At 45.7% G+C, this 16,631-nt stretch overlaps 1 protein-coding gene across 4 annotated transcripts in view; it reads left to right on the forward strand.

Annotated features, from left to right (window-relative positions):
- The window catches only part of LOC141087889 (A disintegrin and metalloproteinase with thrombospondin motifs 2-like), an 851,362-nt gene that overhangs the window by 422,850 nt on the left and 411,881 nt on the right, over positions 1-16,631 (forward strand). For all 4 annotated transcript variants that reach the window (XM_073573740.1, XM_073573737.1, XM_073573739.1 and 1 more), the window contains one exon: positions 2,898-3,003. In XM_073573740.1, coding sequence (XP_073429841.1) covers positions 2,898-3,003 — 106 coding nt within the window. The remainder of the gene's footprint in view (positions 1-2,897; positions 3,004-16,631) is intronic.

Below are 16,631 nucleotides of genomic sequence, written 5' to 3' on the forward strand. Positions count from 1 at the left end.
AAGGATTATGGAGGCCACTGTGCTCTTAGGATCCTTGAGTACAGCAGAAATTCATTTGTATCCTTGGCCAGATCTGTGTCTTGCCACAATTCTGTCTCTGTGCTCCTTGGCCAGTTCCTTTGACCTCATGATTCTCATTTGGTCTGACATGCACTGTGAGCTGTGAGGTCTTATATAGACAGGTGTGTGCCTTTACAAATCAAGTCCTATCAGTTTAATTAAACACAGCTGGACTCCAGTGAAGGAGTAGAACCCTCTCAAGGAGGATCACAAGGAAATGGACAGCATGTGACTTAAATTTGAGTGTCTGAGCAAAGTGTCTGAATACTTATTACCATGACCAGTTTTTCTTTTTTAATAAATTTGCAACATTTCCACATTTCTGTTTTTTTTCAGTCAAGATGGGTTGCAGAGTGTACATTAATGAGAAAAAAATGAATTCTTTTGAATTTATCAAATGGTTGCAATGAAACAAAGAGTGAAAAATTTAAAGGGGTCTGAATAGTTTCCATACCCTCAGTATATGATAGAACATACCCAAAATTGACACCAGTCTAATAACTGCACCCCTCCAGGTGCTCAAAACCACATTCAAGAAGTTTCAGGTGCTTTACAGTAATTAATGAAATGTGGAAGAAAAAAATGAACATTTAACTTTTTTCACAAAAATTTTACTTTAGACCATTTTTTTGTTTCACAAGGGTAATAGGACAAAATGAACTTCAAAACTTGTTGCACGCCGATACCCCATATGTGGGGGAAAACTACTGTTTGGGCACATGAAAGGGCTCATAAAGGAAAGAACACCATTTGACTTTTTGAATGCAAAATTTGCTGGATGCATTAGCAGACGCCATGTCATGTTTGGAGAGCCCTTGATGTGCCTAAACAGTGGAAACCCTCACAAGTGACCCATTTTGGAAACTAGACCCCTCAGTGAACTTATCTAAATGTGTGTTGGGCACCTTGAACCCCAGGTACTTCACAGAAGTTTATAACGTTGATCCATGGAAGTAAAAATAAAAAATCAAATTTTTGTCGCCAAAAAACTTTGTTTTAGCGCCAACTTTTTATTTTCTCAAGGGTAATAGGAGAAAATGCACCATAAAATTTGTTGTGCAATTTTTCCAGAGTATGCAGATACCCCATATGTTGTGTAAAACTACTGTAATGTTTAGAGTGCACGCTGTTATGATTGAGTCACCGTAGGAGGCAAAAACAGAAATGCTAGCTAGTCCTGAAAACCAGAGAAGTTGGCAACTATCAAATTGCAGACCCCTGAACCTATCAACACAACTAGCAGTAGCCGTGGGGGGTTCCTACGATGACCTAGACCCCTCGATCGCAGCCGGAGAGATACATAGGCCTAAAGAAGGAAAGGGGAAATCTAACTGCCCCAGAGCAGACCCCAAAGCAACAGGCAGCCCCCCACATATAATGACGGTGAAGCAAGATGAAAACACTTACACAGACAGAAAGACAGGCAGAGCAAAGACGGGGCCCAAAAACTACCTAGATAGGAACGGATAGGAAGGCTGCTGTCTGCAATCTGCCAAAACCCTAACAGAGACAAAAGCCAACAAGCTGATATAAAAATGGCCCTGAAGCAACTAAGCTTCAAAAACTAAATCAGCACTCAGGTACTTTCAGAAGACAGAGCTCTAGGAACACTGCACAGTCCAGCAGGGAGTGGCAGAATCCAAAAAGTAAGAAAAACAAAAACAAATCTTAGATGCAAAAAGGCAAAACAGAAAACTTAGCTTTAGGAGAGCAGGAATCAGACTGGTGTCCAAGAGTCCACAGAGAAATCACCCGCAGGGCAGAAAGGGCGTAGGCAGCCTTAAATCGAGTCAGTGACTCCACTCAGCCAATCGTCTTCATTAGTCCCAGGTGCCTGATAATCAGGCTCACTACCTTCCTTCACTAGAATAGGGAATTCACCAGGCCTCAGTGACGGAGGGGAAAATAAACTCACAACAGCACGCCAGGGCTCAGAAAAAATGGAGTGACGTTTTGCAACCCAGATATTGATGGAATGTTCTGCGAGTGACATGTTGCATTTGGAGAGCCCCTAATGTGTCAAAAGATTGGAAATTCCCTGCAAGTGACCTCCATTTTGGAAACTATACCCCTCAAGGAATTTATCTAGATGTGTCGTGAACACCTTTAATCTACAGGTTCTTTACAGAATTTTAAAATGTTGATCTGTGAAAATGAAGAAAAAAAATTTTCCCACAAAAATGTTGTTTTAGTCCCAATTTTTTTTCATTTTCACAAGGATATAAAGAGATAATAGACTACAACATTGTTTTGCAATTTCTCCTGAGTACACCCATACCCCATGTGTGATTGAAAACAACTTTGAAGGAACAGTGCAGAGCTCAGAAGTGAAGATGCGCTATATTGGAGTTCAGATTTTGCTGGACTGGTTTGAGGGTGCCATGTCAGGTGCCAGAACAGCACAACCCCCCCATAAGTGTCCCATTTTAAAAACTAGACCTCTCATTGAATTCATCTAGGGCTGCCGTGATCATATTGATGCCACAGGTGTGTCACAGAATGTTATACCATTGGGCAGTGAACAAAAAAAATAATTACATTTTTACCACCAAAATTTTGTTTTAGCCACTGAGTTTACATTTTCACACTGGGAAATAGGTAAAATGGCACCAAAATTTGTCCCACAATTTCTGCTGAATGTAGTGATACCCCATATGGGGCTGTACAGTACTACTTAGTTATATGATGAGACTTGGGAGGGACAGAGCGCTATTTGCCTCTTGGAGCACAGATTTTCCTATAATAGTTTGCAAACTCCATATGCAGAGCTCCTAAGTGCTAGAATAGCAGAATCTGTTTATGGCATTTAAATTTATTATTTTCTACTTTTCCCTTAGGTTATGCACCAGTTACAGGAATGTGTCATTCAATACGAAGTTGTACACTGAACCATGAAGATGGATTCTCTTCAGCCTTTGTAGTAGCTCATGAAACTGGTCACGTGTAAGTAAAATATAAAAACATTTAAAGGGGTGTAAGGTGGCAGCTGGACAGGTCCTAGGCGGGATATATTTGTCATCGAGGTGATTAGCCTCTGTGATGTGAAGCCTGGAAAAGCAGGTTCCAACTCTGTTTTGGCTGAAAAGGTTTTTTAATTGGCCTGTATTTTGGGTCTAGGTTTTAGGAACGGTTAGAAGAGCTGGGCAGGATTGGCCATTCACATATCTCTACTTCCAAGGTTTGAGTGGCTTATTTAAGGAAGCTGCCACAGTTGTGGCTGTGAACCAAAGTGAAAGATCTATTGGAGCTGGTCTCCTTGACAGGAGTTGAGCAAGATCTGGACATTTAAACCCTATTGTTTCTCCTTATCCTGATTTGTATGCTGGAGAAAGGTTGTTTGCTTTACTTTTGTGTTAGAGATTTATGGACTGTACTAAATCAACCTGTTTTTCACCACGCAAGTTCCTGCCTACATCAACTGCTGCCAGTGAGCGTGAACCCTCACAGGGGCTAAACATATATTTCTGCAGAGCTTTTATCCTACTGCAGTTTTGTCAATCCTGACAGTGTGCAGTGTTTAAAGTGAACCTGTCAGCTGTTTTGGCCGCTATAAGTGCGGCCACTGCCTTTCAGGGCTTATCTACAGCATTCTATAATGCTGTAGATAAGCCCCCGATCCGACCTGCAAGATAAGAAAAATAAGTTTTATTGTATGCACCCTGGGGTGCGATCCGGTGCGGTCCTGTCCGATGGGTGTCGCAGGTCCTGTGCCTCCCATTTTCTTGCGATGCCACCCTTCTGTTGCTTCATGCCTCTCCGGCATCATGCTCCTGTGCAGGCGTACTTCTCTGCCCTGTTGAGGGCAAAGTACTGCAGTACGCAGGCGCCGAGAAAGATCAGAGAGACCCAGCGCCTGTGCACAGCAGTACTATACTCTGCCCTCAACAAGGCAGTGAAGTATGCCTGCGCAGGAGTGCGATGCTGGAGAGCCATGAAGCAAGCAGAAGGGTGGCGTCGCAAGAAGATGGGAGGTGCCGGACCCGGACCTGCAACACCCAACCGACCGGACCGCAGCGGACCACCCACCCGGATGAGTATAGTAAAACTAATTTTTTTTATCTTTTAGGCATTATAGAATGCTGCAGATAAGCCCTGAAAGGTAGTAGCCACATCTTATAGCGGCCAAAACAGCTGACAGGTTCCCTTTAAGCATGTTGCTTACTTGCATACTGTTAAGGTATGTGCACACATTCCGGAATTGGCAGCACTTTGGATGCAGCACATGTCCGCCTTGTCCAAAGCACTGTCTGCGATTGAACGCAGGTGAATCCGCATGTGTTCACTGAACCACGTCCAATACATTGTACGGGTGAAATTTATCTTGTGGAGGCTCGTGTCTCCACAAGATAAATAGATATGCTGCAGTCTGGAAAGACGCGCCTCATGTCCGTCTACTCAGGTGATCTGCAGGCGCCTGTGGACACATAGTGGACATGGGATTTCTTGAAATCCCATCCACTGTGCTGTAACGTCTGGCCGCTGCGGGTTGGACGCTGCACAAGTACGCAGTGTCCAACCCGCAGCGTTTATTGATCGTGTGCAGATACCCTTAGGATTTGACATTGTGCAGTGAAATAGTGTGACTACAGAAATCTTTGTTTAGCCTGGAAAACCCCTTTAGATTTTTGTTTTCAAAATTATTATATCAATTTACTGTCTAACAAAAGGAAAAGAGCAAGCATGACATTCCTTGAAGTGAATATACGGACTAGCCTCTTGTTGTATAGTCATGCCTTACATATATACTGTAAAAACCTGCAAAGATAATTTTTACACCTTGTTCAAAAATAATTTAAGGAAAAAAATTAACAGGTTTGCACTAAAGAAACGAATGTTGTTTTATGAGAAGAATCCTCTACGGATCAACTAAAGATAACAAGGTACCTGGAACAAATGTTCATTGCGTGGATAAATAAAATATGCCTGTGTGCACAAGCTGCGAAGATATGAGTAGTAACTAGAGTTGAGCGATACCGTCCGATACTTCAAAGTATCGGATCGGAATGGATCGGCCGATCTTAAAAAAAAGTATCGGTATCGCCGATTCCGATACCGGAAGTCCCATTCAAGTCTATGGGACTTCCGGTATCGGAATAAGAAAAATCCTGTTTTTCCCTTGTACAGCCTCTCTGGGGTCTGTACGGGCCTTTCGGGGGGCTGTGCCGGCCTGCCAGGGGGTCTGTGCAGGCTCCGGTGGTCTGTGCCGGCCTGCCGGGGGGCTGTGCCGGCCTGCCGGGGTGGCTGTGCAGGCTCCGGTGGGCTGTGCCGGCCTGCCGGGGGGCTGTGCAGGCTCCGGGGGGGGGCTGTGCCGGCCTGCCGGGGGGCTGTGCAGGCTTCGGGGGTCTGTGCAGGCATCGTCCGATGGGACTACAAGTCCCATCGGGCGATGCCTGCTACCATGACAGTGATTGACACATTAGCCAATGATGGGACAGTAGTAGTCCCATCATCCGGCTAATGTGTTGAATGTAAAAAAAAAAAAAAAAATTACATGCTACATACATACAACATGCATACTACATACATGCTACATTCATACTACATACATGCTACATTCATACTACATATATACTACATGCAACATACATACTACATATATACTACATGCAACATACATACTACATATATACTACATGCATGCAACATGCATACTACATATATACTACATGCAACATACATACTACATATATACTACATGCATGCAACATGCATACTACATATATACTACATGCATGCAACATGCATACTACATATATACTACATGCTACATACATACTACATATATGCTACATACATACTACATATATACTACATGCATGCTACATACATACTACATACATACTACATATATGCTACATACATACTACATGCATGCTACATACATACTGCATGCTACATACATACTACATGCTACATACATACCACATATACACTCACTGGCCACTTTATTAGGTACACCATGCTAGTAAGGGGTTGGACCCCCTTTTGCCTTCAGAACTGCCTCAATTCTTCGTGGCAGAGATTCAACAAGGTGCTGGAAGCATTCCTCAGAGATTTTGGACCATATTGACATGATGGCATCACACAGTTGGCGCAGATTTGTCGGCTGCACATCCCTGATGCGAATCTCCCGTTCCACCACATCCCAAAGATGCTCTATTGGATTGAGATCTGGTGACTGAGGAGGCCATTTGAGTACAGTAAACTCATTGTCATGTTCAAGAAACCAATCTGAGTTGATTCGAGCTTTATGACATGGCGCATTATCCTGCTGAAAGTAGCCATCAGATGTTGGGTACATTGTGGTCATAAAGGGATGGACATGGTCAGCAACAATACTCAGGTAGGCTGTGGCGTTGCAACGATGCTCAATTGGTACCAAGGGGCCCAAAGAGTGCCCAGAAAAAATTCCCCACACCATGACACCACCACCACCAGCCTGAACCGTTGATACAAGGCAGGATGGATCCATGCTTTCATGTTGTTTACGCCAAATTCTGACCCTACCATCCGAATGTCGCAGCAGAAATCGAGACTCATCAGACCAGGCAACGTTTTTCCAATCTTCTACTGTCCAATTTCGATGAGCTTGTGCAAATTGTAGCCTCAGTTTCCTGTTCTTAGCTGAGAGGAGTGGTACCCAGTGTGGTCTTCTGCTGCTGTAGCCCATCTGCCTCAAAGTTCGACGCACTGTGCGTTCAGAGATGCTCTTCTGCCTACCTTGGTTGTAACGGGTGGCAATTTGAGTCACTGTTGCCTTTCTATCAGCTCGAACCAGTCTGCCCATTCTCCTCTGACCTCTGGCATCAACATGGCATTTCCGGCCACAGAACTGCCGCTCACTGGATTTTTTTTCTTTTTCGGACCATTCTCTGTAAACCCTAGAGATGGTTGTGCGTGAAAATCCCAGTAGATCAGCAGTTTCTGAAATTCTCAGACCAGCCCTTCTGGCACCAACAATCATGCCACGTTCAAAGGCACTCAAATCACCTTTCTTCCCCATACTGATGCTCGGTTTGAACTGCAGGAGATTGTCTTGATCATGTCTACATGCCTAAATGCACTGAGTTGCCGCCATGTGATTGGCTGATTAGAAATTAAGTCTTAACACACAGTTGGACAGGTGTACCTAATAAAGTGGCCAGTGAGTGTATACTACATACATACATACATACTACATGCTACATACATACTACATATATACTACATGCATGCTACATACATACTACATGCTACATACATACTACATATATACTACATGCATGCTACATACATACTGCATGCTACATGCATGCTACATACATACTACATACATACTACATGCTACATACATACCACATATATACTACATACATACTACATACAATACATTCATACAATACATACATAGACATACAGTACATATAACATAGAGTAACATACTTACCAATACTTGTCACATTGTTCCCCGAAGCCATTGTCTTTTACGGAATAAATATTAACATAACAAACCACAAAAATACTCACCCACGATCCGAAGCAGTCCACGAGTGTGTCCCACGACGATCTTGGGTAGAGAACTGCAGCATCAGCTGTTGCTGCCGTTCTCTACGGGCTGCAGGAATCCAATGACGGAAGGTAGGTATCCTTCCGCACTGTATTCCTCCGCCACTTAAAAAAAAAAAAAGTCCCTAGTCTCACTTTATGCCATTGCTGTGTGGGAAATTCCCACTCAGCAATGGCATAAAGTGAGACTAGGGACTTTTTTTTTTTTTAAGTGGCGGAGGAATACAGTGCAGAGTGTACATTAATGAGAAAAAAAAAATGAACTTTTTTGAATTTACCAAATGGCTGCAATGAAACAAAGAGTGAAAAATTTAAAGGAGTCTGAATACTTTCCTGGATCTGATGAAATGTTACTATGACAGCAGACCAAATGAGAGAGGATATATAAAGCGTATGTGGAAACTCTGGATGGACAACAAGACCTGCATGTCCACTGACTGAGAAACAAGAACTAGTCACCCAACGTTTCAACTGCACACACGCAGATCCACCCCACATGAAGACCTGTAAGAACAACATGTGCAACCCCCTGAAGATCCTGATCCAACCCTGCAACTAGAGAGGACTGCAGCTGATCTGAAACAGAAGATCTTAGATAAACTAAATACCATCAATACCAGAGATCGATTGCCGAGGGTCAGAGAAGAAACACTACCAGACAGTAAGCTAGAAGATGCCAATAGAACACTTTCTTCAATACCTACCACCACCATAACTCTAACTAATAAACAGGTCTATGCTACTGCCTCAGCCATCATGGAAATGCTTAGCTTGGCTATACAATCAGCAAGAACAACAGAAGTTCATGGCCTCCTTGGAAAAGAAGACTGGGGACAAAAATCAAGGTGACATGAAGGGAAGTCAGCCAACTAACAGAAATACAGAAGAGTGTAAAAATCAAGAATAAGCCCAAGCTGGACAAGTACAAAGGCCTGACCCCAGCTGAAGCTCTAGAGATTGCTATACAAAGGCTCACAGCACTCGCTGCAAGACTAGGGAGATACACTAGAGAATCTGAGGCCAAGAAGATAAATGCCCTGTTCTCCAAAGAACCATCCAAGGTGTACTCCCAACTACAGAGTAACAGCACAAAGGCAGCAACTCCACCAACAGCAGAGACTGAACAATACTGGAGGAACAAATGGGAGAAGGAAAAACACACAACACCAGTGCAATGTGGCTGCAAGATCTGAGAATGAAACACAGCAACCACCTAGAGCAAGAACCAGTCACCGTTACAGAAGCGGACATCCAACATCCAATAACATGAAGAGCTGGACAGCACCTGGCCCAGACATGATCCACACCTACTGGCTAAAGAAATTAACAGGGGTACATGAACACATGGCAAAGCAGATGAACCATCTGTTAGAAGAAGGCCACCACCCAGCTTGGCTAACACAAGGTAGAACAGTGCTGATCATGAAGGATCCTCACCAAGGAACAGTTCCATCCAACTACCACACAATAACCTGCCTAACAACAACATGGAAACTTCTGTCTGGCATCATAGCCACCAAGCTACAGAGCCATATGAACTAGTATATGAATCCAGCCCAGAAAGTCATTGGGACCGACACCAGAGGCTCCAAGCACCAGCTCCTAGTAGATAGAGCAGTCGCTCAAGACTCAAGATCCAGACAGACCAATCTCAGCACAGCCTGGATTGACTACAGGAAAGCCTATGACTCAATGCCACACACATGGATCTGTGAATGCTTGATTCTCTACAATGTCAACAGGAAATTAAGAACATCCTCAGAAACTCAATGGGGCTATGGAGAGAAACATTTGGGAGTCAACTCAAGACAACTAGCACAAGTGACCATCAAATGCAGCATATACCAAGGTGATGCATTGCCCCATTACTGTTCTGCATAGGCTTGAACCCCCTCAGTCAGATAATTACAGAGCCTGGCTATGGATACAAGTTCAAGAGAGGAAGTACCATAAGCCAATTCCTCTACATGGATAACATCAAGCTGTATGCAAAAAACGAAAAAGATATCGATTCATTGATCCACCTGACAAGGATCTACAGTGAAGACATCGGGATGTCCTTTGGACTGGAGAAGTACGGCCGGTTGGTAATAAAGAGAGGCAAGGTAGTCAAGACTGATGGAGTGGAATTACCAGCAGGGCACATAGCAGATGTACAGACATGCTACAAGTACCTCGGCATCCCACAGGGATATGGTAACCTCATGGTTACCATATAAGGAGGCAAGAAAAGCAGCAACATCCAAATACCATCAAAGGGTAAAGCTCCCATCTCACATAGCGAGATCGCTTGCGAGATCGCTGAAGCTTCACCGATTTTGTGACACAACAGCAACCTCACCAGCGATCTCGCTATATGTGACACGTAGCGGCGACCGGCCCCCCTGCTGGATATCGCTGATCGTGCTCGAATGTCCTGGGCCATTTTTTCATCGTCGGCGTCCCGCTGACCAGCGCGCATCGCTGTGCTTGACCCAACAAGCGACCTCGTTGGTGATGCAGAACTCAGGGACGTATGCTGGAATCGTTCAGAAAAGCTGCTGTGTGACAAGGTACCAACGACTGCCAAGGATCGCTGGATGGTTGCTGCGTCGCTGAAGAGATCTGCCTGTTTTGCAGCTTACTAGTGACCATTTAGCGATGCACCAGCGATCCTTAACAGGTCGTATCATTGTCGGGATCGCTGGTGCGTCGCCAAGTGAAACAGGACCCTACGGCTGGTTTCACATTAGCGTTTTTTAGTGCAGCGCATCGTGCTCGTCCGTGCGCTTGCGCCATGCACCCCTATGTTTAGCATGGGGGCGCATGGTCTAGCATTTGCAAGTGTTTGTATGCATTTTCGTGTGCATGCATTTTTTGTAGTGTGCACCTAGGCGCGCCAGACGCAACCTGTTGCATTTTTGGTCCGTCCAACCTGTGTCAAAAAAACGCATGCGCACACTTGCGCACGGAATGCGCAAAAATGACACAATACAGTCTATGGGAATGCAGGCGTGCGCACTGACATGCGTTTTAAGAGTTAACATGGCTAGAAACTGGTTAAAACGCATGCCCCTAAAAAAAGGAAACGCATGCAAAACGCATGATGCGTTTTTTTGCATGCATTTCTATTGCACATGAAGCACAGCCTGTGTGTGTGTATATATACATATATTTATATATTTACTTCTAAAAATACATGTCAAAAGGGGGTGATTTTAACTTTTTTGTGTTTTTTTTACTTGAAACTGCAATCATCTGATCATTTGTGCTATGTATAGCAGAAATCACAGGCCGACGTTCACAGGAAGGTTGTAATGACAGACATGAAGGTCATCAGCAGACCCTGGTTGTCATGGCAATCCATTAGCAACCCTGTGATCATGTTACGAGCGCGACAATAGGAGTGTGGAATGATGCGCCCCCTATCGGTGCTTGTTAAATGCCGCTGTCAAAGATTGACAGTGGAATTTAACAAGTTAACAGTGTGTGAGTGTGAGCCCACATTAAAGGCAGGGATATAACATATCATACCAATCAACATATGAAAACAAGTGCACAAAAGGTCTCATAAAAACTAAAAATTTATTAAATATACTTAAAAAAGTTTTAAATACAATGACATACATATACCAAAACAGAATATTCCTAAAAGTGGCACCAGTAAGGCCGGTTTCACATTTGCTGCCCCTAAGCCCCGCCCCCTGCCGCGCCTTCTCCGGAAGCTCCGCCTCTGCGTCATGCGTCCCCTATCTTTATCACTGAGGACGCAGGCCGTGCGCAGTATGCATTTGGCAGCGCCTGCGTCCTTTTGACGGTGTGCCGACCAGCGCCAAGCGCAACCTGTTGCAATTTGGTTGCGCTCGGCGCACCGTCAAAAGGACGCAGGCGCCGCCAAACGCATACTGCGCACGGCCTACGTCCTCAGTGATAAAGATAGGGGACGCATGACGCATGCAGCGTCATGCACCCAGAGGCGGAGCTACCGGAGGAGGCACGGCAGGGGGCAGGGCTTAGCGGCGGCCGTGCGCAGGCCGACGCTGCGGCCTTAAGCGCAAATGTGAAACCGGCCTAACATGTACAAAGTAAGAGATGTAAAGTAACACAACAGATACCAAATAGGACAAAGAACCCCATCTATCTAATAATTCAAGTCAACTAACAAGTGTCATGACTGGTACTAAATAGTTTAGTGAAAAAATGCATAAGGTTGGTACTTATGTAGGATTTGGCCAGAACAGAAATCGTGGCCGAGGTCACCAGGGCCCTGGTGTCCTGGCCTCCTCCCACAGAAAAACTGTCAGCTTCTGCCAGCATGCCTGTATGAGGTTCTGGTTCACCATCAGGGATCCCACTGCGATGCTGCACAGCTCTTTTACGCTCGGTTTTCAGTGCATAGGGTGGAAAGAACGGACACAGAAACCGGTTCAGGTGGCAAACAAACGACTTTACTTTTCTCTTCAACGGTCCTGGGCACATCAGTAGCATTACAGTCCATACAGAATTCCTCCTGCACTTTCCCTTTCCTCAATTCTTTGTCCTCACGCACATCATGGGGTAGAAGCACCCTAGGCGGTACCGCAGTTTCACTTCTGTAGGACCTCAAGACATAGGGGATCCCGCTAGTGATGAGCGAGCACTAAAATGCTCGGGTGCTCGATGCTGGGGTCGAGCAAATTGGAATACTCGGGTACTCGGACAGAACAACAAGGCCAATGTAAGTCCATGGGAGACCCGAGCATTTTTACCGCGATCCCCGGGGGTCCTTTTAGGCTCTAAAAAGTCTGAAAATGATGGAAACACTGCTCAAATGACATGGGGACATCATGGGGATCGCCCCTGGAAGCATTCCTGAGTCCTAGTTCACAGCTTTAAACAATGTTGTCAGAGTTTCATGCCATTTTTACCGGTGCACCAAAAAACATAAAATGAAACCAAAACGGATTTTGCTGGGAAATATGTTAAGGTACATCCTTTCCAAGTTAATGACTTGTATGTAAGGCAAAATAATTAACCCCAGACCAAAATGATCCTCCACCACTTGGACTATGTTCACACGCAGCGTTTTTGAAGTGTTTTTCAATCTTAACATTGCTTTAAACCAAAACAAATGCATTCACTGGGAAATGTCATTGTAATATTTACCAACTCTAGCTGGCCATGTGGTGTGTGACACATAAGCAGAGAAATCTTGTTTCATTTATGAAGGAGGGACTCTTAAAGTCACAGTGCCTATTTTTACAGGGGCATCAGGCAGCATTAATCTTCCTAAAGGGCCATTATTAAACAGTGGGTCTCATAGACTTGTAATGCCCATACACAAAGTGTATGGGCTGGCAACTATTTCCCCTGTGGGGTACACCTCATCCTTTTTCTGAACAAGTATTTTACGCCCAGCATAACCACCGACCCTTGTTAATAATTTAACACTCACTGTAGCAGCACGTAACACGTTAACCCTGTTGATCTAGTGGCAGTGGATGATGAGACGTGGAGTAATACCTGTTTAAAAAAATAGGCCCAATTTATAGGAGTGGATCTCCTAGACTTGCAATGCCCATACACTAAGAGTATGGGCTGGCAAACATTTTCCCTTGAGAGGGTACAGATTTTTTTGAAATTTGGTAACTGGCATCATAACACCCTTGCCAAAAAATAGTGTGGCTGGAGCATGACGGAACACGTTCACCCTGGTGTTCAAGTGGTGGTGGACGGTGAGGATGAGGAGAAGGAGGAGGAGGACACCAAGTAGCGAAAATCAGGAAGCGTATACCCATGTTTGGTTGTGAAGAGGTGCATGGGAATACACCTCCCAAAAAGACACTACATTGGAGTTTGTTTCACTGTCATCATTTGGTGGTGTCGAGAAGTCTGGCCCAATCCATCCCTTGTTCATTTTTATAAGAGTCAGCCTGTCTGCATTTTCCGTTGAAAGGTGAATGCGCTTTTGTGTGATAATTTCACCAGCGGCACGAAAAACTCGCTCTGACAAAATGCTAGCGGAAGGGCAGGCCAGGACCTCCAAGGCGTAGAGAGCCAGTTCATGCCACATGTCCAGCTTGGATACCCAATAATTGAAAAGCACTGAGGAATCATGGAGGACGTTGGTTCGGTCAGCAAGGTACTCCCTCAGTATCTTAGAAAACATTGCATTCTGTCAGGAACACCGCAATGAACTTGCTCACTGAGCCAGTGCGCGTGTCCTGAGTAAAGCGAAACAGTGCTCAAAGATACCTGTGGAGCGGGCAGCAACCGAGTAGATGCGTACTTCAGAGCCGCAGGACCTGAAGCACGTGACTGCTAGGGGTGTGGCCTAAACTCCAGAGAGCTAGGAGCTGCAAGAGAACTCCTAGCAGGATAACTGCGAGACAAAGGTACCAAGGGGCATAGACAGGGAGGATAGTCAGGACGTAGCCAATGGGTCACACACAGAGATAGCTGCAAGGTACCAAAGGGGCGAGCAGAGAGTAGTCAGGTCACAGGCAATGAGTCATACACAGATAATAACGTAGTACAAAATCAACAGGCAAACTCACAACGGGAAACAGAGCCGGGTCAGAACCATATAAACAAGCTATAGCAACAAACAGGCACATGGGGGTCAGCACACTAGGCCAAAGGCAAAAGTATAACTGGCAGGGATTGAAGGCTCCCAGGGGTTTAAGAAGCTCTCCCAGAACCAGAAAGAGGCCACAATCGTTAACCCCAAGTGTGCAGGTCAAAACCTGCACAGAGCTCCAGACATTAACCCCCGGCGTGCAGCTCAAAAACCTGCACTGGGATCATGACACATTCCTTGTGAGATTGCCCTGCACCTCAGTGCCAGGGCAATGGGAGGGTCTGAGAAAACTGTCCCAGAACTCTGTCAGTGTTCCCCTGCCTCTGCTAAATTGGAGTTGTGTTTCTTTCGCCTGTCCTCCTTGGTTGGCCAACGAACTGTTATCTCTGCCGCCAGCATTTTGAGATGGGAATTTTTTTAATAATTCTGCAACAATGGCCCTCTGGTACTGCACCATTTTAGTACACCTGTCTGCCTCTGGAACAAGAGATTGAAAGTTCTCCTTGTAGCCTGGGTCTAAAAGTGTCACTACCCAGTAATGACTGTTACCCATTATTTTTACAATACGAGGGTCACGGGAAAGGCAGTGCACCATAAAGTCAGCCATGCGTGCCAGACTGGTAACAGGCAAGCCTTCCGTGTCCTCACTAACAGGACGACTGACCAAGGTGTCCTCCTTCTCCTCTTCCTCTTCCTCCTTGTCCTCAGACCATCCATTCTGAACAGACAATATGACAGTTGTGCTTGTAGTACCATCTATAGCGCATGAAAGTAGCTCCTGTTCTTCCTCCTCCTCTTCCTCATTGTCAACCAATCCACATTGGGATGACATGAGGCTGGGCTGTGTGTAATCACCCTGTATGGTTCATTGATCCATGTCCTCGTGCTCCGCCTGCAATGCATCCTCTTTCATTGTGAGCAGAGAGCTTCAGAATTCAGATGAGCGGGATGATGATGCTAATTATGGCGTCATCGCCACTCACCATCTTGGTTGGCTCCTCAAAGTTTTGAAGCAGGTTACATATGTCTGACATCCATGTCCACTCCTGAGGTCTTATATGTGGAGTCAAACCTGAATAACGACGGCCTTGTTGATGCTGGTATTCAACAACTGCCTTCTTCTTCTCACAAATTTTTCTAACATATGCAGTGTAGCGTTCCAACGCGTGGATACATCGCACACCAGTCGGTGAGCCAGAATCTGCAGTCGCTGTTGAAGCACGGCAAGGGCGACTGAAACTGTAGCTGACTTTCTAAAATGGGCACACAGGCGGCGTTCTTTCAGCAGCAGATCCGGCAGCTCCGGGTAGCTTTTTAGAAAACGTTGAACAACGAGGTTAAGGACATGGGCCAGGCATGGTACGTGTGTCAGTTCGCCTCGCCTCAGAGCCCCCACCAGGCTCCTGCCATTGTTACACACAACCATGTCTGGTTGGAGATTCAGCAGTGTCAGCCATACATCTGCCTGCTCTTTGAGAGCTGTCAACAACTCTTCCACATTGTGCGGTTTATCACCTAAGCAAATTAACTGAAGCACAGCCTGTTACCGCTTGGCTTTGGCAGTGCTGCAGTGCTGCCAGCTTGTGACTGATGTGCTCATTTCAGAGATAGAGGCTGAAGAGGAGGAGGTGCAGGAGCTGTACACAGTGGGGGCAACCATGATTGACGTAGGGCCCTCAATCCTTGGCGTAGGGAGGACGTGTTCCATCCCAAGGTCTGAATGGGTCCCAGCTTCCACTACGTTAACCCAGTGTGCCATCAGCGAGATGTACCATCCCTGGCCACAAGCACTTGTCCATGTGTCCGTGGTTAGGTGTACTTTCCCAGTAACTGCATTGTTGAGGGCACGGGTAATGTTGTGGGACACGTGCTTGTGTAATGCCGGGATGGCACAGCGGGAGAAATAGTGGCGGCTGGGGACAGAGTACCTTGGGACGGCCACCGCCATCAGGTTGCGGAAAGCTTCAGTCTCCATGAGCCTAAAAGGCAACATTTCGTGAAATATGAGAATTGAGTACTGTGACCTGTGGGACGTTGACTGCGTACTTATGCTTACGTTCCAATGACTGGTTTATGGACAACTGAAGGCTGCGCTGGGACAAGGATGTGGACGTGCTTGATGATGGTACTATTTGACTGTGGGTAACGGCAGGTGCAGGGCAGGAGGCATCTTCGCATGCACTATGGACAGGTTATTGGCTTGCACACACAACAGTGGAAGAAGCTGTGGTGTCACCCGCATACACTGTTCATGCAGCATGGGGTTGGGTCCACTAAGTCGGGTGCTTTGCTGCCGTGTGCCTGATCATGCTGGTGGTGGTAAGGCTGGTAGTTTTGCTACCCCTGCTGATGCTGGCATGACAGGAGTTGCAAATGGCCTGTTTGGGGTTATCGGCAGAGTCTTTAAAAAATAACCAGACTCGGGAAGACCTAACAGTTGGACTGGCAACTTCCATCATATTGGTGTTACGGGGAACGGTTGCACGCC

This window comes from Dendrobates tinctorius, unplaced genomic scaffold (genome assembly GCF_039654945.1).
Source record: "Dendrobates tinctorius isolate UK_male_01 unplaced genomic scaffold, ASM3965494v1 ptg000036l, whole genome shotgun sequence".
In the NCBI taxonomy this organism is placed as follows: Eukaryota; Metazoa; Chordata; class Amphibia; order Anura; family Dendrobatidae; genus Dendrobates; species Dendrobates tinctorius.